Genomic DNA, 21,326 nt, shown 5'->3' with positions numbered 1-21,326 from the left:
GTGAGAGAGAGGTGAAGTATTGATCAGAGCAGAGATAAGGTCACTGACCATGGGGACAATGGAGCTACTGTCCCTCAGTAACCAGTATGTTTGCGCATATTTCTCACCCAGTGCATTCACATGTCTAAGAACTAGTAGGCTTTATTCAACAGAGAGGGTCTCACAAGCTGCTCCTGGAACACCTCTGGCTTTGCACGAATTTCAGGAATTGCACAAATTTATCCTTAATCAGGACTTCTGCACAAGGACATTTCTTTTCACTTCAATCAGAGGATTATAATACATTGGATTCTCTTAAACAGGTAATGCACATTATATGAAAAACAAGCTGTTAGATCGGTGTGCTTATACTTTATAATCCAGTGTTTCTTAAATAAATATTTCATGTATACATCCATATACACAAGTGACTATCCGCTATTTCAAATAACAGTGGAGCGTGGTTTCAATTGTGGGACCAATTTGGAGGCAGAATATTGTGCTGAATAGAAGAGACCATAGCAGAACATAGAAATATTCATAGTGAGCATTATGTATTAATTGTCCAAACTCCCATTTAAAAATATGTATACTTTTACTGTATGTACAGTAAAACAGTGCAAATCACTGTTGATCATTTGTGATTATTAAAAATCAAGTTGTACATTTTAAAAAGTGTATATAAAAACAAAGTGTCTGTTCTAGGTTGATATTTCCAGGCTTTATGGAAATAATGAATCAAAATGGTTTTTTTTCAGTACTTGACAATATTGACTTGAATATTATAGCATCCACTCTGAAAATGGCATTAAATGGCATTAACGCTAGCACACCAGGGTTCCTGTTTGGCTCATTAGGAAAATGCACCAGTTCAGTTGGTTATTGGTCTGCATTTCAATGCTGCTAATTAGAGTGGGAATTGAGTATGTCTGTACACGTTGGCCACCAATATAAATAAATATGCACCCCAGGTAGAGTGGGCTCCAGAGTTATTGGCACTCTTATTAAAAATGAAGGAAAAAGGTTACATATAATAAACAACACAGATAAAATCCTACATATTATGTTCAGCTATATGGGAAAACTATAGTTTTATTTCAATACCGTTGAAATATGATATTTTTTATAAGCTGCAGTAGCAGTCTAAAAAAATAAGTCTATTAGGTATTTATTAGACGTATTATTTAGACTTATTAGTCTTCTGCTGTAGCCTATCCACTTAGAGATTTGACATGTTGTGTGTGCTCAGAGATACTTTTCTGCATACCACTGTGATCTTTAATGTTTATTTAAGACAAATGTTTTCTGCATTAGTGTGTCAGTATAAAAGAGTAACACTGAGATTTCCAAACATTCTGATAAAAATCTTCAAGGCTGTCTGGGATTACCTGGAGAGCCAGAAGCAAGTGAGACAGTCAAAGTCTGCAGAAGAACTGTGGAAAGTTATCCAATATGTTTAGACAACGTACCAGCCAATTTTCTTATAAAACTGCAAGACAGTGTGCCTAAGAGAATTGATTCTAATTGATTCTGTTCTAAAGGCGAAGGGTGGTCATAGGAAATATTGATTTGATTTAGTTAACTGCTCTTTATTACATTACATTATTGGCATTTGGCAGACGCTCTTATCCAGAGCGACGTACAACAAAGTGCATACCCATAACCAGGGATAAGTTCGCTGAAAGACCCTAGAGGTAAGTACAATTTCAACTGCTACCTGTACAACAAAGATAAGGACAAGGGGCTTTTTTTTTATTTATTTTTTTAAACAAACAAACAAACAGAGCAAAAGTCACCAAAGTTAACTATCCAAACACTGCTTACCTAGCCAACTAAAAATACCGATACACAAAGCAAGTCACAGAGACAACAATTAAGGTTCACAGGGAGGTAGGGAGGGATGGGGAGAGGTGCTGCTTGAAGAGGTGCGTCTTCAGCTTGCGCTTGAAGGTGGGGAGAGATTCTATAGTTCTGACCTCCGTGGAGCCAGAACAGACAGTAGTCGTGAGCGTGATGTGGAGGTTCGGAGAGGGGGAGGTGCCAAGCGGCCTGTGGAGGCTGAACGAAGAGGTCTGGCAGGGGTGTAGGGTCTGATGATTTTTTGTAGATAAGCTGGGGAAGACCCTTTAACTGCTTGGAAGGCTAGCACCAATGTTTTGAATTTGATGTGAGCCATGACAGGCAGCCAGTAGAGGGAAGTAAGCAGGGGGGTGACGTGTGAGTATTTGGGAAGGTTGAAGACCAGACGAGCTGCTGCATTCTGGATGAGTTGGAGGGGTCTGATGGCGGACGCTGGGAGGCCAGCCAAGAGGGAATTGCAGTAGTCCAGGCGGGACAGAACCATCGCTTGGACCAGGAGCTGGGTCGAGTAGGGGGTGAGAAAGGGGCGGATTCTCCGTATGTTGTATAGGAAGAACCTGCAAGACCGGGTCACCGCCGCAATGTTCTCGGAAAGGGACAGTCTGCTGTCCATCACCACGCCGAGGTTCCTTGCACTGGGTGACGGCGTGAGTGTGGTATCCCCGAGAGAAATGGAGAGATCCAGATGGGGAGAGGTATTAGCAGGGATGAATATCATTTCAGTTTTACCTGGGTTGAGCTTTAGATGGTGGTTGTCCATCCAGCTCTGGATGTCCCTCAGGCAAGCAGAGATACGGGCTGAAACCTGACGGCGGGAACGAGACGAAGAGTTGGGTATCGTCCGCGTAGCAGTGGTAGGATAGCCCATGTGCAGTGATCACAGGGCCAAGGGAGTGAGTGTAGAGAGAAAAAAGAAGTGGGCCAAGGACTGAGCCCTGGGGAACTCCTGTGGCGAGGGGCCGAGGTGTCGATACCGAACCAGCCCAGGCAACCTGGAAGGAGCGACCAGAGAGGTAGGACTCAATCCAGTCCAGGGCTGTGCCACAGATGCCCGTTGCTGACAGGGCAGACAGGAGGATGGAGTGATCCACAGTGTCGAAGGCAGCAGAGAGATCTAGAAGAATGAGGATAGAGGAGAGGGAGGCTGCTCGTGCGGCATGAAGTGACTCACTGACGGAGAGGAGCACAGTCTCTGTCGAGTGGCCCGATCTGAAGCCAGACTGATGGGGGTCTAGCAGGTTGTTGTTAGAAAAGAAGGAAGAAAGTTGAGTAGAAGCGGCTCGTTCTATAGTTTTAGAAAGGAAAGGAAGAAGAGATACCGGGCGGTAGTTCTGGATGATGGAGGGATCCAGGGTAGGCTTTTTTAGCAGCGGAGTGATGTGGGCCCTCTTGGAGGATGCCGGAAAACAGCCGGGAGACAGGGAGGAGTTGACAAGGGAGGTGACAAATGGGAGAATGTCAGGTGTGATAGTTTGGAGAAGAGAAGAGGGGATAGGGTCAAGGGCACAGGTTGTAGGGCGGTGGCAGAGCAGGAGTTGAGAAACATCAGAGTCCGTAAGGGGGGAGAAAGTGGAAAAGGAAGGGATGGGCCTAGAGGGGGGGAAGGGCACAGTGAGGGGGGCGGTGGTTGTAAAGGATCTGCGGATGACTGTGACCTTCTCATCGAAGAAATCAGCAAAGTCATCAGCAGCGAAGGAGGACTGAGGAGGAGGAGGCGGTGCGTTGAGGAGAGAGGAGAAAATGGAGAAAAGTTTCCGGGGGTTAGAAGCAGAGTTCTGAATTTGCGTTTGATAGTATTTTGCTTTGGCGGCAGTGACATCGGAAGAGAATGCCGCCAGGAGAGACTGGTAAGTCATGAGGTCGGAAGCGTCTCTGGATTTCCCCCACTTCCTCTCCGCTGCGCGGAGGCTGGCCCTGGAGGTACGGAGGGTGTCAGATATCCAAGGACTGGGAGGGGATGTGCGAGGTGGTTTTGAGACAGGGGGACAGAGAGAGTCAAAGGCGGAGGAGAGAGATGAAAGGAGGGTGGCAGATGCAGAGTCAGCGGGGAGTTTGGAGAAGGATTCGAGAGGGGGGAGTGAGGCGGTGACGGTGCTGGCAAAGGAAGAGGGTGAGAGGGAGCGGAGGTTACGGCGGGCTGAGGAAGTGTGGGTGGGAGGAGGGGGAGGAGGATGGGGAGGAAGAGGGAGGGAGAATGAGATGAAGTGGTGATCAGATGTATGCAGAGGGGTAACCGTGAAATCGGAGCATGAGCAGTTCCTTACAAAGACAAGGTCTAGGACATTGCCCGCCTTGTGGGTTGGAGGAGAGTGTTGCAGGGAGAGGCCGAAGGAGTGGATTAGCGGTAGGAAGGCAGCAGACTGGGAGGCTTCTAGGTGGATGTTGAAGTCTCCAAGGAGAATCAGTGGGGTGCCATCCTCAGGGAAGGAGCTGAGAAGGGTGTCTAGCTCATCAAGGAAGTTTCCCAGGGGCCCTGGAGGACGGTAGATAACTGCAATGAAAAGGTTAGTAGGGTAGGATACTGCAACAGAATGGAATTCAAAAGTGGATATGGACAGGTCAGAGAGGGGGAGAACAGAAAATTTCCACGAGGGGGAAATTAAAAGACCAGTACCACCGCCACGGCCGGAAGGCCGGGGAGTGTGCGAGAAGGAGAAGGAGGATGAGAGGGCAGCGGGAGTGGCGGTGTTGTCAGGTGTGATCCAGGTCTCAGTTAGGGCAAGGAATTGTAGGGACTGGAGGGAGGCATACGCAGGGATGAAGTCAGCCTTCCGAGTGGCAGACTGGCAGTTCCATAGTCCCCCTGTGACAGCAAAGTCCTCACAGGGGGTCAGCGGGGGATAGCTGAGGTTTGAGGGGTTCCGACGCCGTGATCAATCTTCGAGGGAGAGAGCAGACTGGGATGGGGTGAAACATAACATCACAAACGGGGACGGAGCGACGCTAGTGTCTGAGCATGCCTATTCAAATGGCCTACAATTGCTCACAAGCAATACCAAATCAAAGCTAATCTACTGATAAATTCCACAGCTATTTAAGTTACTTAAGACGAATGTTCAATCACTCTACAGGTATGCAACCAGTAGAAGTGATTAACAGGTAATAGACAAACAACGTGGCTCAAGCCCTAACCCTTGCTGTTCAAATGAGCAATTTAAAAAAATCAACGTTACCGCGTCTAGAGGAAACCCGCAGCGATACTAAACACCTGGTCAGAATGATGCACTTAATGAATAAGGACAACTTTCGCCAGTCTAATATACGCTAGCATCGCTCTGACACACCTATTTAAATGGCCTACAATTGCTCACAAGCAATACCAAATCAAAGCTAATCTACTGATAAATTCCACAGCTATTTAAGTTACTTAAGACGAATGTTCAATCACTCTACAGGTATGCAACCAGTAGAAGTGATTAACAGGTAATAGACAAACAACGTGGCTCAAGCCCTAACCCTTGCTGTTCAAATGAGCAATTTAAAAAAATCAACGTTACCGCGTCTAGAGGAAAACCCGCAGCGATACTAAACACCTGGTCAGAATGATGCACTTACTGACTAAGGACAACTTTCGCCAGTCTAATATACGCTAGCGTCGCTCTGACACGCCTATTTAAATGGCCTACAATTGCTCACAAGCAATACCAAATCAAAGCTAATCTACTGATAAATTCCACAGCTATTTAAGTTATTTAAGACGAATGTTCAATCACTCTACAGGTATGCAACCAGTAGAAGTGATTAACAGGTAATAGACAAACAACGTGGCTCAAGCCCTAACCCTTGCTGTTCAAATGAGCAATTTTAAAAAATCAACGTTACCGCGTCTAGAGGAAAACCCGCAGCGATACTAAACACCTGGTCAGAATGATGCACTTACTGACTAAGGACAACTTTCGCCAGTCTAATATACGCTAGCGTCGCTCTGACACGCCTATTTAAATGGCCTACAATTGCTCACAAGCAATACCAAATCAAAGCTAATCTACTGATAAATTCCACAGCTATTTAAGTTATTTAAGACGAATGTTCAATCACTCTACAGGTATGCAACCAGTAGAAGTGATTAACAGGTAATAGACAAACAACGTGGCTCAAGCCCTAACCCTTGCTGTTCAAATGAGCAATTTAAAAAAATCAACGTTACCGCGTCTAGAGGAAAACCCGCAGCGATACTAAACACCTGGTCAGAATGATGCACTTACTTTATAAAAAATATATTCATAAACCATTTAATAATTTTTGAAAACATCTTTGCTCTATGGATTTTTTTGCATCTAAGGTGAACTGTATAAATGACAAATGTCAATTGAATCCAGGCCAAAGTATTTAAATGTGCATCTTGCCACTTTCCAGATTCATCATGTGTACCGGGAAATGTGCAAAGTGCACAGGGGCACTCCTGCTCCCTCTGGGGCTGTGTGCCATCATCGCTAACATCCTGCTGTTTTTCCCAAATGGGGAGGTTTTGACCACAGACCAAATTACTGGATATGTGTGGTTTTTTCATGGCATTGTTGGAGGAGGTATTCTGGTGAGTTCTTATTTTATTTTTTTACCCAAAATGTAGTACTGAAATTTAGTAGTAATTTGTGTCTCATGTCATAACTCTATGACAGGGAATTTGCTGCAGTGTGACACAATTGTCTTCATCCAGTTGGGGTGAGATTAAATTGGTAAACTCTGTTTACCTGTCTGGTTCTCTCAGCAATATGCAGTTACCAGTCATCAGTGAGAGACATGCCCCTCCTCTGATTGACATGAAGTATCTTGTAGTAGGGGGTATAGACAAAATATTCACTCTAATTGAATATTGTAAATATAAGTATTTTATAAATATTCACTGCAGGCGTGTGTACCTGAGGACTATACACCTACAGGTGTTCTTTGCATGAATACAAGTGGCACAATTATGATTTCAGGGGCACAACAGCCAAATCCAAACTAGGAGGGAAAAAAAGAGAAAGATTAATTCACTGAACTTTGAGTGGAGAACTGTATGCTCCACTCATAAAACATTACATTTACATTTACATTTTAGTCATTTGGCAGACGGTTTTAATCCAAAGCGACTTACAAGTGCATAGGTTCTACCATAAGTCAAAGCATCACATCCAGAAACTAGCAAAATACACATGAAATGCTGTTCTAAACATAGTTGTCATCATAAGTGCCTTTTTTATTTTTTATTTTTTTTTGGGGGGGGGGGGGGGGGCGGGGGGTTAGACAAGGATAGGGATATCAGAAAGGAGGGGCAGGGGAAATCAGGAGGGAGGACTAAGGTAGAGTTTAAAAAGGTGGGTTTTGAGTCTGCGTTGAAATAGGGGGAGGGATTCTGCTGTTCTGACAGTGGTAGGCAAGTCATTCCACCACTGAGGAACCAGAACGGAAAACAGGCGTGAACGTGCAGCTCGACCGCCAGGTGCACGTAGAGAGGGAACCATAAGGCGACCAGAGCTGGCAGACCGGAGTGGTCTAGCTGGGGAGTAGGGAGTGATCAGGGATTGTATGTAGGGTGGGGCAGTCCCCTTAGCAGCCTGAAATGCCAACACTAGGGCCTTGAAACGGAAACGGTAGTTGTTCAGGGCAGAGGGGTCAAGAGTAGGTTTTTTGAGCAGGGGAGTGACTCTGGCCCTCTTCAGGGAAGAGAGGGAGGTGTTGATTAGAGAGGAGAGAAAAGGGAGAATGTCATCAGATATAGATTGTAGGAGGGGAGAGGGGATGGGGTCAAGAGGACAGGTGGTTGGGCGGTGGGAAGTAAGGAGTTTCAGTGTGTCGGCGTCAGAGAGGAGAGAAAAGGAGGTTAGGGAGTTGGGGAGGGTAGGAGGGTCAGAAGGGGTGGAGGGTTGGGAGAAGGAATTGCGAATAGCATCAACCTTCTTTTCAAAGAAGGAGACAAAGTCATCAGGTGTGAGTGATGAGGGGGTGGGGGGGGAGGGGGGGCCAGAAGAGAGGAGAAAGTTGAACAGTTTGCAGGGATTAATTTTCGAGTGAAAGAAGGAAGATTTAGCTAGAGAGACAGAGGAATGGAAAGATGATAAGAGGGCATGGAATGAAGCCATATCACTGGGGAGACAGGACCTTTTCCATTTTCTCTCCGCCGCCCGCAGTTCGGTTCGGACAGCTCGTAGAGCATCAGAAAGCCAAGGACTGGGGGGGGAGGCCCGAGCTAGTTTGGTGGTGAGGGGACACAGAGAGTCAAAGGAAGATGAGAGGGAGGACATGAGAGTTGTAGCCGCATCATCGGGAGACAGTCGAGAGAAAGACTCCGCGGATGGTAGGGAGGAGAGGATTGTAGATGAGAGGGTGGAGGAAGACAGGTGGCGTAGGTTCCGTCTACAGGTGACAGTGGATGGTGGGAGAGATGGATGGGTGTAAGAGGAGAGTGGAAGAGAGAAGGAGATGAAGGAGTGGTCAGATATATGGAGTGGTGTTACAGAGAGGTTGGTTGTTGTGCAGCTCCTTGTGAAGATGAGGTCAAGAAGGTTGCCTGCTTTATGGGTGGGAGGGGAAAGAGTGAGGGTAAGGTCAAAAGAAGAGAGGAGGGAGAGAAAGGTAGACTGGGTGGACTCTGAGTTGAGGTTGAAGTCACCCAGGAGGACCAGGGGGGTGTCATTGACTGGTGAGGAGCTGAGGAGGATGTCCATCTCATCCAAGAAGTTCCCCAGAGGACCCGGGGGGCGATAAACAACAACAATAAACAGTTTAAAGTTTTAAAGTAAACATTAAAGTTTCTTGATCTGCATTTCATAATTTGCATCAGGCATTACACTCTCTGACATTGAACTACACAAACACCAGCCTTTTTCTTTAACATAACAGTTACATGCACAGTCAAGCTAAAAATACCTTTGATCATTGGTTACAGCATAAAACTGGATATCAGTGTAATATTCAATTCATGGAAAAAATATTTTCATAGATTACAACAAACTAAATTTATTGAGAGAACATTTGTCATTTCTCCATTTTGATGCATGTTTCATAGCTTTTTTTAAATGTACATTAAAAAAAAATCTATTGATAAACATCCATTGGCAACAACTGTTTTATAATTAATCATGCATCATTGATAAACCTAGCTTTGGTTTTAGAGAAGGGGGGAAGAACATGCACAGTATATCCATAATTTTGACTGATTTATGACACAAGAATGGTAAAACAAGAAATGAACGGTGTAAATATACTGTAGTAAGGTTTGTTATTGATGAGTCAGGTCAGAACTCAAAATTCAGAATGCCTCTGATTCCTTCATCCAGAGCCTATGCCAACAACCTGCCATTCCCACTCCTGGCCCTCTTTCCATTACCCATCCACAGAAATCCAGTTACATTCATGCATTCATTCATGTACCTGATATTTGCAATAGTTAAACTGATAGTCGAAGCTCAATCCCAATCATAATCTCTGTAAAGGCATGAGAAGTTCTGTCAAATTATTATAAGTACAAGTATATATGAAATTTATGTCAGGATTAGGGGAAAAGCCTCACGCAGTATCAATTGTGATGTATGACTGGACTGGAATGTGTTGAGGCAGGTATTCCTACCAGCTCTGGTGATGAAGGCAGTCGGGGGAGAGGGCTGCTGTGCCAACAGGTGTGGGGTGAGTAATGCAACCTTGTGTGTTTCAACATTCTGCACTTTATACACTTCCAGTGTCAGTGATATATTAATTTCAGCAAGAACATATCAGTATGGCTCCTAGCTCTGTCTTATCACACTGGAATGATTGGAATTATAACTAATGTTTAACATGGCAGGCTCTCAGAAGCTCTCAGAAACTCACAACCTGTACTTCCTGCACTTGATCTTTGTAATCAATCGCTACAACTATGTTTTACATTAGAAACAAATGAGAGGCTGTTGATAAAGAGATGGTATTTTCCTGTCTGGGTTTATTAATTTCTACATGTAATATATAGACAACTGTGGGGCTAGTACCCGATAAATCTCTGTGCATACTCAGAGTCCAAGGGTCAACTACAGGGTAAATGTTGACCTACCTGTTTATCAGATATCACAAATGCAATTCATTTACTGGCTAATGTGTAAATATATATTGCACTTCTACATCCTGTAATTAGCTTGAAATTTGTTAATGTTAAAATGTTCAGCATCTGTGATTTGTCCCTTCATGACCTGCACCATTTTACATGTACAATATTGTTTTCAGGCACAGATCTGAGCTCAGCAATATCCTGACGGCATTATACTTATTTTTTAAACTCAATAATGCGATGGTCATGTGTTTAATGTTTGCTACCAGATTCAAAGGCAGTGGACCTTGAACATTTCTGAAGTAATTTTAGATACCTTTTTCTTAAATTAAATGAGGAAAAAGGCTTATGCATATTACCATTGATTCAAATGTGTTATAAAGGTGCCAGAGTGCACATATGGTTTCAGCACTCCTGTGTAGCGCACTAATGTACTCTACAACCTGAATGGACTTGATCTGATCTTGATCTGTGCCAGTATCAGCTGTGGACAGGAGCCATTGCTCAGTAGCAGCTTCTCCGGCCAATCTGGCACCTGCAATCTACATAAGTCAGTTCTGCTGTCCCCCAGCTCTGAAGCAGCAGCTTCATTATTACATGGTAGAGTCAGAAAGAAGTGATTGATGTGTTTTTGGAGGGACACATACTAGTCCTCACTCAAATTGATGGATATTTGTAGGTGGGCCTACAATTACACGATTGCACTTCCAGATTATTAAATTGTTAAATTGGAATATTAAATTTGGGAAAATATTTTTTTAAATTGTGGCTTCTGTCTTTTCCAGATGATGGTTACCATGGTGATGTCAGTGCTGGGTGCTGGAGGGGCATTGTTCTCTATGGTCATCTCAGCATTGGGCCTACAGGATGGCCCCCTCTGCAGAACAAGCAATGGAAATTTTGAGTACCCCTTCCTTAACCAGACACAGACGTAAGAGGATCACACATCCGCTTCCTTCCTTACTTCTTCTTTCGTAAATAACAAGTTTACTGTTCACATAGGTGACAGTTGGGTAATGCATTTCAGTTTTTTTTTCTTTATTCAAATCATTTCTTAAAATGGTGGGATAAAAGTCATGGATGACTAAGACTAGGTGAATGTTTTCATACAAAGGGCTTATATGAGTGTGCCACATCAGATTCAACTAACGCACCTAACTTCAGACGACTGTCCTGAATGAAATGATCTAAGAACAAATGTGTTCATACAAGTGGTTCTTGCATGAGGCCCATTCATTAGGTAACTTGTTTGGTTTTCTAGGTCCAGCATGTTTGCCGATTTTAAGTTCAAAACAAAAATGGCACTCTTTGGATGTCCATGACCAGCATTGGCCTACTCTGCCTTAGACTTTGTATGTACAGTAAGCCATTATGGATACACAAGAATATTCTCTAAAAAATTCCATATAAGTACCTCATAACCATTATTCAGGGATGCATAATGCAGCACCTTCTGAAAATGATCACGCAATTCAGTTGCACACCGAGGACCAGGGTTCGATTCCCGGTCCTCGGTGTGCAACTCGGGTGTGCCTCGGGGTTCGATTCCCAGTCCTCGGTGTGCAACTCAGGTGTGCCTCGGGGTTCGATTCCCGATCCAGTCAAAAAGCTGAATTTGACCGGCTCTCATGTAGCGGCATAATTGGCCTCAGCGGGGGTTTGTTGGGATCGCCGTGTGCATGCACCCTGGAGCGCCTCGGAATTACGGTCACGGGCTTTGAGACGAGACAGCTTGAGCCGCCGGGCCGCTGAAGGGACGGGGTCATAAGCAGTGTATCCCTAGCTAACACTAATTGGATTAGATAGGGTACAATTGCCTACCAAATTGGGAGAAAAATTTAAAAAATGTGAAAATATTCTTTAAAAAAAAAATATAAATAATGTTATCCTCTCACAGTTTGTGTCACAATAATTAACATGCACAGGAATCGGGAAAATAAAAATTATTTTACGCACATGCCCACATGCACAGATACAGTTCAAGAACATTACAGAATACATTAATACAAAAACTAAATGAAATGAAATGCAAGCAATGATTTCACATTAATTGGCCTCGATGCAATCAAAGCTTTTAGCAAAACATAAAAAATGTTTGTGTAACGCTCGGAGGCAGAAACCCAAATGCAGACCGCAGTATTCTAAAAACGGCGTTTATTTCAGTCCATGATTCAAAGCCAGGTAAACACAGTGCCAAATCGAGATGCTAGAGGGGAGTCACAAAATAGTCCAAAGGTAAAAAATCCAAGAGATCAGCAGAGGATCAAAGGAGTAGGCGCAGGGAGAGTCGTGAACAAAGTGAAGATCAAAAACCAACAAATCACAGCAAGCAAAACAGAAGGGAAAAGGCAAACTCAAAGTCAGGCAAAGGGTGTCTCAGGGATCTCAAGTATGACAGGCTTACTAATAATCGGCACTGAAATATTGATCAACGTTCTGACATGGGTGAATAATCAGACTGAGCTTTAAATACACAGAGGCATAAAACAAACTAGGCGGGGCATGGGAGTGAGGGTGATCTAACAAATAGGTGAGATACAAGAAAGGGCAATCATACAATAACAAGAGAGGCACGAAGACGTGGAACTGGAGCCACATAGACACACATGTAACACAAACGGCTCCGGTTTAGGGAGTAGACATTTGCACAGACTTAATGGATGTAGTGATAGAAGAGAAGAGGTGCAAACACTTTGCGGAATTAAGGCAGGCAATCAGAGACAGAACAGGCAGGTGGAGCTACAGAGCAGTGCAGAAAAAGGGAGAATGTGTTAGTTACGTGATTAAACTATAAATACCCAAAACTTGTGAATGTTAGTTAGATAGACATATTAGTGTGTTAATATAATTATTACTGTACAAAATCTATAAATCGGGATTAGTAGATTAGTGCTATCTACAAACATGAATGGAGAGAAAGCAGGAAAGAAAAGCGAGACTGAGAAGGAATCATGGGAAACCGGAAAATTCCCCAATAGAAAAATAGAAAATATTCTTTAAGCACACAGACAGAAAAGTGACTCGCGCTCAGAACAACATTAAGACACAGACATCGCAGGGGAAGACAAGTGCAATGAACCATGAATGGAAACAGAAAACCAGACATGAATATGAAAAATAATAAATTTACAAAAACACAAAATAACTGACAGACAAAAGGCAGGATCATTACAGTTTGTTTTGCTCATGGAAATGTAAAATCAAGCAAAAGAAAAAAGGGAAATTTACCATGACTACCAGAAGAAAAAAAGGAAATGGTTTATATGTGGAAAAGATCTTACAGCTTAGAGAGCACCATTAATGAAAATTAAAAAATAATTAAATCATTACATGGCAATAATGGTAATTTTCATAGATGCAGTCAAAGTGTTTAGCAAAATATTGAATGAATGTTTTAGTTTATGCATGTTCACTTTGCTCATGCTCATGGAAATCAGCTAAAAGAAAAAATGGGAAATGTCCTATACATGGAAACGTTGCTGTTGCAATGATGCTGACTGTTCACTTCTTGTTTTCCTGTCTTCCTATAGAGAGAGTTACTTATTCAATCAGACCATGTGGTCAGAGTGCCTATGGCCTGAGAATGTGGTCGTGTGGAACATCACACTCTTCTCCATCCTTCTGGCCCTGGGGACAGCAGAAGCTCTGCTCTGCCTCTTCCAGGTCATCAACAGTCTGCTTGGGTGCCTATGTGGCACTTGTATGAGGAAACGACAGGTGAGATGCAACACTATTGCTTGATGAGGTGGACAAAGAGGCACTTTTTCAGAAAGTATGCTGGGTAATTGAGGGATGTGTAAATGTGTACAATGAACAAAAGTCAAGGGTATATGGGGTGCCAAATGTAATGTAAAGTCAAATTTTTCTCAGATTTAGCATACATGCAGCATTTCCTTCCAAATGTAACCCTTTTGCATGAACCATCACAAATATGTGATCACTCCAGTGTACAAATGTGTACAAATATGTGATTAGAACTCGTCATTAGAATGGTTACTTCGTCTGCAGTCTAACACGGCTTCTAAACAACGTCACAGTGGTGTGCATTAAACCCTGTCATAAAAATATGAACTTGTGATTTCAGAAGATGAAATGTCTGATAAATGGAAAATGTTTTACGTCTTACTGACAGCAACACTAGCTAAGAAATGTAGTGGTTCTTGACCTTTTAAACACAGTATAAGAATGGGATCTTAATGTAAAAGTACACGCATGATTCTGTGTGTTTTTTGTATGTACTCTGTTGTAGGGGTCCTCGCACGGGACTCCAAATTATGTAGGGTCCTCGCACGGGCCGCCAAATAACGCAGGGATTTTACTCTCTACGAAACCGGGGCGCCAGTTAAACGTTGTGTAGCAGTATAACTGCAAAAAGTAATCAGTCTCATAAAATTACTATTATCAGAAATATCTAACCACAAATTTAGTATTTTAATTAATAATTAAAATAACCAATTTTAATGATTAAACATACCGATAACCTGAAGGTTGGAAGTTCTTCGAAAGACTGCTTTAACTCGGCTCTCATGTCTATGCGATTCCAAAACGGACACCGGGGTTTAATAAAATATATTTATTAAACAAACATACAAACACATAACAGATAAACTAACGGGAAGTTAGTAAGGAAATTTAGTTTGGTATGTGCGTGTGTGTGTGTGTGGCGCGCGCAAGCGCGCGTGTCGCTAGAGTTCTGGGTGTGGTAATGAGTTAGAGTTAGCTGTGAGAAGGGACTACTTGCGTAGTTTTACTCTATATATGCGCAAAAGACGGCGAATCAATTCACGTACATATATATGTAGCTAACCAAACACATTACAATGGTTGGATGGAAAATATTGAAACACAGATTCACAAAAACAGTTAAGACTAAACTAAACACTGGCTATGCCTGAATGTTTGTTTTCTTACTGAGTCCATACGCATTGCTGGATCCAAAAGACATGCTGTCCTTGTAGAAGCGGCGATGGTGCTGTGAATGGTGTCTGGGAGAGATGCGCAGGCTGGGGTGTTCCCGTCTTAGCGTCTTAGCAGCGTTGTCGTCTGATCCGCTGGTCCTTTCCCAGGTGTAAAAGTTCGTTGCTGTTTTGTTGTTGTGAGCTTTGCTGGGGTAAACTGATGTAGCGTTCCGCGTACAACAATTTCCACTCACTATAGGCCACGTAGTTACCGCGAGGTAACTGGGTGTGTCCGTAGGCCTGGTAGTGCGCTGTGCAGCATTCAGCCTCTGTCCGAGTCTCGGAGCAGATGAGCTGAAGCGACTGGCCAAAAGGGGTGCGTCGAAGAGAACAAGCAGAAGAGGCAGAAAAAGCAGAAGAGAGCCAGAGGAGAGATCCCAAGAACGTGTCTTGCTCTTATACGGGACCGTTTATTGCTCCCGCCATTACGGGATTGGCTGAACCAAGTTAGACGTCATTCGTGGTGGACGTCGCAGAATTTTCCTGTGGGAATGTGGAAGTTGTAGTCCCTACATCCCCCCTGTGGTCTCAGGATGCGACTGAAGCCAGTGTTCCTTGAGAGCACAAAAGTCAGTTCACAGTCCACAGGTCAAGTACATTGGGTCGGTAGCACAGTTCACAATTGACTGACAAACATCCAGGCATTTATCAACAATTAACTAAACTGGTCTAAAACACATGATACAAACAATGTGAAACACTCAGGTCGAACAGTGAATACATTGTCACAAAACATAAGAAACCTTGGTGAAAGGGTTAGTCGTTTTGTTAGTTCAGGTGTTTTGTTAGTTATTGGATGGTGTCCAGAAGGTGGAGCACCAACAGGAATGACCCAGCCATGAAAATGCTCAGATGATGTAGGGGTCTAGGATGGAGAGGCTGTAGCCTTTTTGGAAGTCTTGTTCAGACTGACCAATTGTTCTAGTCCCTACAGTCAGGTTGCTGACGAGGGTTGTCATCTGAAATATGTGGGGACATTTTCAAATTAGGGCAGCTTTCTGTATCCAAGCTTAACCTTATGGCTGTGTCATCAGGAAGGAAATGGAGAGGTGGTCTCATTTCTAAATGATGTGGTAAGCTCACAAGTGGTCTTGTCTTGCTTGGGGAAGAGGTGGAGTAAGGCACACTGGGGTGTGGCAATATACTTGTAAAGATTACACTGTAGTTTCTACATGCAATACTTTACGATGGTTCAGTAGGTGTAGAAAGCAATGAACATTTACGAGTTATAACAGGTGTCGGATTTAACTCTACAGTACCTACTTACGATCTGCGTTTGCTGCTGCTACATGCAAATCTAAGTGGCTGCTATAAACTACCAGTTTATTTTGCCACCCCCCTTTGGTAGGAAAGGTGTGCAAAAGAAAGTGGTCAAAGCTTCAGCTGGGAGTCTGCCTGTGAGGAGACCACGGCTATAGATCAGTCTTATTCAACGTCTTTTGATGGAGGTTGAACAAGACCAGATAGCTCTTTGGAGTGGTTACTCAAGGCATACACACTACTGAACAAAGGTTAGAGGCTTTAGTTGTCCTCAGAGGAACTGAAGAAGCTCTCTTCAGACAAGGTATCTTCCCTATCAGAGTCATGCTGGTGACTCTGAGGCTTGGGCCTACCGGGTCGGTCTTCTCTCCAATTCCGGCTGGAATCAGAGTGTGAGAAGCGACCACGGTGGCTCTTAACCGGGAACTTACTCACATGCCGTTGTTTTGAGCCATTAGATTTTAATGGGCAACTTGGGAAGTGCCGGCGGGCTTGGTTGGAACAACGTGCTTAGCTGTTTCCAATACCTCGTTCCTGGGCACAATCCTTAAAGTGTCCCAGACCATTTGGGCTTCATTTCTTAATTCAAGGGCTGAGTGTTGGACCCTTGAAAACAGTGAAACATGAGTTCGGACACAGGGGTGCAGGTTGTGCACAAAAAGGGATTTGAAGGCTTGATCTTCATCTAAGCCTGGTCCGTTTCTGCCCTGGAAAAATGCATGGTAGTGCGCTGTGCAGCATTCAGCCTCTGTCCGAGTCTCGGAGCAGATGAGCTGAAGCGACTGGCCAAAAGGGGTGCGTCGAAGAGAACAAGCAGAAGAGGCAGAAAAAGCAGAAGAGAGCCAGAGGAGAGATCCCAAGAACGTGTCTTGCTCTTATACGGGACCGTTTATTGCTCCCGCCATTACGGGATTGGCTGAACCAAGTTAGACGTCATTCGTGGTGGACGTCGCAGAATTTTCCTGTGGGAATGTGGAAGTTGTAGTCCCTACATCCCCCCTGTGGTCTCAGGATGCGGCTGAAGCCAGTGTTCCTTGAGAGCACAAAAGTCAGTTCACAGTCCACAGGTCAAGTACATTGGGTCGGTAGCACAGTTCACAATTGACTGACAAACATCCAGGCATTTATCAACAATTAACTAAACTGGTCTAAAACACATGATACAAACAATGTGAAACACTCAGGTCGAACAGTGAATACATTGTCACAAAACATAAGAAACCTTGGTGAAAGGGTTAGTCGTTTTGTTAGTTCAGGTGTTTTGTTAGTTATTGGATGGTGTCCAGAAGGTGGAGCACCAACAGGAATGACCCAGCCATGAAAATTCTCAGATGATGTAGGGGTCTAGGATGGAGAGGCTGTAGCCTTTTTGGAAGTCTTGTTCAGACTGACCAATTGTTCTAGTCCCTACAGTCAGGTTGCTGACGAGGGTTGTCATCTGAAATATGTGGGGACATTTTCAAATTAGGGCAGCTTTCTGTATCCAAGCTTAACCTTATGGCTGTGTCATCAGGAAGGAAATGGAGAGGTGGTCTCATTTCTAAATGATGTGGTAAGCTCACAAGTGGTCTTGTCTTGCTTGGGGAAGAGGTGGAGTAAGGCACACTGGGGTGTGGCAATATACTTGTAAAGATTACACTGTAGTTTCTACATGCAATACTTTACGATGGTTCAGTAGGTGTAGAAAGCAATGAACATTTACGAGTTATAACAGGTGTCGGATTTAACTCTACAGTACCTACTTACGATCTGCGTTTGCTGCTGCTACATGCAAATCTAAGTGGCTGCTATAAACTACCAGTTTATTTTGCCACCCCCCTTTGGTAGGAAAGGTGTGCAAAAGAAAGTGGTCAAAGCTTCAGCTGGGAGTCTGCCTGTGAGGAGACCACGGCTATAGATCAGTCTTATTCAACGTCTTTTGATGGAGGTTGAACAAGACCAGATAGCTCTTTGGAGTGGTTACTCAAGGCATACACACTACTGAACAAAGGTTAGAGGCTTTAGTTGTCCTCAGAGGAACTGAAGAAGCTCTCTTCAGACAAGGTATCTTCCCTATCAGAGTCATGCTGGTGACTCTGAGGCTTGGGCCTACCGGGTCGGTCTTCTCTCCAATTCCGGCTGGAATCAGAGTGTGAGAAGCGACCACGGTGGCTCTTAACCGGGAACTTACTCACATGCCGTTGTTTTGAGCCATTAGATTTTAATGGGCAACTTGGGAAGTGCCGGCGGGCTTGGTTGGAACAACGTGCTTAGCTGTTTCCAATACCTCGTTCCTGGGCACAATCCTTAAAGTGTCCCAGACCATTTGGGCTTCATTTCTTAATTCAAGGGCTGAGTGTTGGACCCTTGAAAACAGTGAAACATGAGTTCGGACACAGGGGTGCAGGTTGTGCACAAAAAGGGATTTGAAGGCTTGATCTTCATCTAAGCCTGGTCCGTTTCTGCCCTGGAAAAATGCATGTTTAAGTCGTTGGTAAAAGTCTTTTGGTCGTTCTGTACGGCTATGTTTAACCTCCACAGATTTGATCATGGCTGTGGCCTGATCAAACCGTGGCAGGTACTCAGCTACCAACGCTTCACAAACCTTGGGATAGCTGGAACGAACCTGTGGTGGAAGTTGTTCCATAAATGTATGGATCTCTCTGGTAGAGGTTTTCCATACAAGTCGTACCTTTTCTCGATCGGTTGCCCTGGGCAGATCCGAGAGACAGTAGTCAACTTCTCTCAAGTAACTCTGAATGTTAAATTCAGAGTCCTTGGGGTCAAATGTGTGGACATACTTCGCCATGGCCTCTAGCTCCTCAAAGCGAAGACCATGTGAAGTTGCACTAGTCTGCCTGTTTGGAGAAGGAGAGCCTGAAATCACATTTGAATGTGAATGCGTTTCATGCGGAGCTCGACGTCCTCGGATTGGTTTAGAGGGTGGAGCTACAAAACTGTCATTCTCACAATGGTTGGCAGAAGATGAATTGTCGCTGTCAGTGTACTGTACAGAGCTGTCACCTATCCTCTCAGTTATAAAGGGAAAGCTAGCGGGATTAGCGTTGCTTTTTGTGTGCCCAATTAATAACGTTAGATCTCCTCTACCGTGTCCACGGGAGGGTTCCCTGACCTCCTCACGAGAGGGGTGGGCATGGAAGGTGCAGTCCTGTACTTGCCTGACTGTTTCTCCCTTGCGGAGATGGACCACCATTGGGATGGAGTCCCCCCTTTCCCTCTCCAGGGAAGAGGTGGGCAAACCATTGCATGGGTGGTCAACAGCACTGCAATCTGAGGAGACTGACGAGTCTCCATCAGAGCAAGCTGTGGAACCGGGATCTGACAAACCCGAATCAATTTGTGACCCCCCTTCCCCCGCCTTGTGGTGTAAGGAGGAAGCAGGAGAAGCTGGAGTTGGGCATGCCTGAGAAAGCAGGCTTACAGAAGAGAGTGGATGTGGTAGCTTATGGCATCCACTCTTCAACTGAAATAATTCCTCTCTGTAGGAACAAAGATCTGATTCGGCTGAATGCAGATCACGCAAGTATTGTACTGCTTTCTTGCCAACAGTTTGAAGCTCAAGTAAAACACTGGTGTGTTGTCCTTTGAGGTATGCCATCTCTGATTCTAAGTTTTTGTTGCTCTGAAGAGCAAGACTAATCTGTCTGGCAAAATTCAAGACCAGACAACTTAGAATTGGGTCTTTTGAATGGTTGGGGGAGTGACCTTTCTCGTTGATTAATGAGAACATTTCTTTCCTACAATCAGTGAGGTTCATCTGATTCAGGAAAGCTATGTAGCCAGGTGCTAAACCTTGGGCTAAAAAGGAAAGGTACTCATCAATAGATATGGGTTCCATATCTCAAGCCAAATAAAGCTAAAAGCTAAAATCAGTAACTTAAGAGGGTACTCTTGAAGTTAACAATTTGACAAGGGCCTTGAGCTCCTAACAGTTGGCAATGAATTGTTTCCCAATATCACAATCCAACATACAAGTTGTGATGAAGGATAAAGAATTTAAAACGCTCTTTGAATATTCTCTATAACTATAGTACAAGGTAGCTATAGCATCACACAGGGACTCGAGTTGCACTAGCGGTACTGCAATGCAACAACAGCAAAATGACCGAACATATGGCGGATATTCAGACCGTAAAATAGGAACTGTGATGCTGATCACATTAATCCTAAATACCAGAATGTGATTGGTTGAAATTACAATTAAATTTGGATTTAAATGTAAAATTCAATTAATTATTAAAATTACTTTGACAAAGTAATTATAATTAATAATACAGTGCGGCTAATAATACTATTATTGATAATACGTATTATACCGGAAGGTAAATGCCAATCAACAAACTACCGTGTAAGATTACGAATGTAATGCCACAATGTTACACGAGGGGGCAGTATATTGAGAAAGCGGCTCATGCAGGCTTTCAAAAATGGTACAAGGGTGACATCTAGCGGTATTTTTTTTTAAAATTGCACTGGTGGCAATTTAGCTGAGAAAGAATGCCGAGAATTCGTTCTGGAGTCACGTGACATGAGCCAAAGCTCGTCTTTCTCACGCAGAGCTCCAAATTAGGAAGGGGAATTCGTTATGAAGTCACAAGACATGAAATTTGAGCCAAAGCTAGTCTGCCTCACACGGGGCACCAAAATATGTAGGGGTCCTCGCACGGGACTCCAAATTATGTAGGGTCCTCGCACGGGCCGCCAAATAACGCAGGGATTTTACTCTCTACGAAACCGGGGCGCCAGTTAAACGTTGTGTAGCAGTATAACTGCAAAAAGTAATCAGTCTCATAAAATTACTATTATCAGAAATATCTAACCACAAATTTAGTATTTTAATTAATAATTAAAATAACCAATTTTAATGATTAAACATACCGATAACCTGAAGGTTGGAAGTTCTTCGAAAGACTGCTTTAACTCGGCTCTCATGTCTATGCGATTCCAAAACGGACACCGGGGTTTAATAAAATATATTTATTAAACAAACATACAAACACATAACAGATAAACTAACGGGAAGTTAGTAAGGAAATTTAGTTGGGTATGTGCGTGTGTGTGTGTGTGGCGCGCACAAGCGCGCGTGTCGCTAGAGTTCTGGGTGTGGTAATGAGTTAGAGTTAGCTGTGAGAAGGGACTACTTGCGTAGTTTTACTCTATATATGCACAAAAGACGGCGAATCAATTCACGTACATATATATGTAGCTAACCAAACACATTACAATGGTTGGATGGAAAATATTGAAACACAGATTCACAAAAACAGTTA

The 21,326-nt window shown here is 43.7% G+C and overlaps 1 protein-coding gene across 3 annotated transcripts in view; it reads left to right on the top strand.

Annotated features, from left to right (window-relative positions):
- The window catches only part of LOC133108513 (transmembrane 4 L6 family member 1), a 28,336-nt gene that overhangs the window by 2,176 nt on the left and 4,834 nt on the right, over nucleotides 1-21,326 (top strand). The window contains exons 1-5 of one of the 3 annotated variants that reach the window (XM_061218084.1): nucleotides 140-302; nucleotides 6,196-6,373; nucleotides 9,379-9,444; nucleotides 10,624-10,769; nucleotides 13,369-13,555. In XM_061218084.1, coding sequence (XP_061074068.1) covers nucleotides 6,203-6,373; nucleotides 9,379-9,444; nucleotides 10,624-10,769; nucleotides 13,369-13,555 — 570 coding nt within the window. In that variant the 5' untranslated portion in view covers nucleotides 140-302; nucleotides 6,196-6,202. Of the gene's footprint in view, nucleotides 1-139; nucleotides 303-5,879; nucleotides 6,026-6,195; nucleotides 6,374-9,378; nucleotides 9,445-10,623; nucleotides 10,770-13,368; nucleotides 13,556-21,326 lie in introns of those variants that run through there. The other 2 variants (XM_061218085.1, XM_061218086.1) reach the window with 2 other exon arrangements.

Source organism: Conger conger, chromosome 13 (assembly GCF_963514075.1).
Source record: "Conger conger chromosome 13, fConCon1.1, whole genome shotgun sequence".
Lineage (NCBI taxonomy): Eukaryota > Metazoa > Chordata > Actinopteri > Anguilliformes > Congridae > Conger > Conger conger.
The sequence above is the reverse complement of the archived record's forward strand: the minus strand, read 5'-3'. Positions and strand labels throughout refer to the sequence as shown.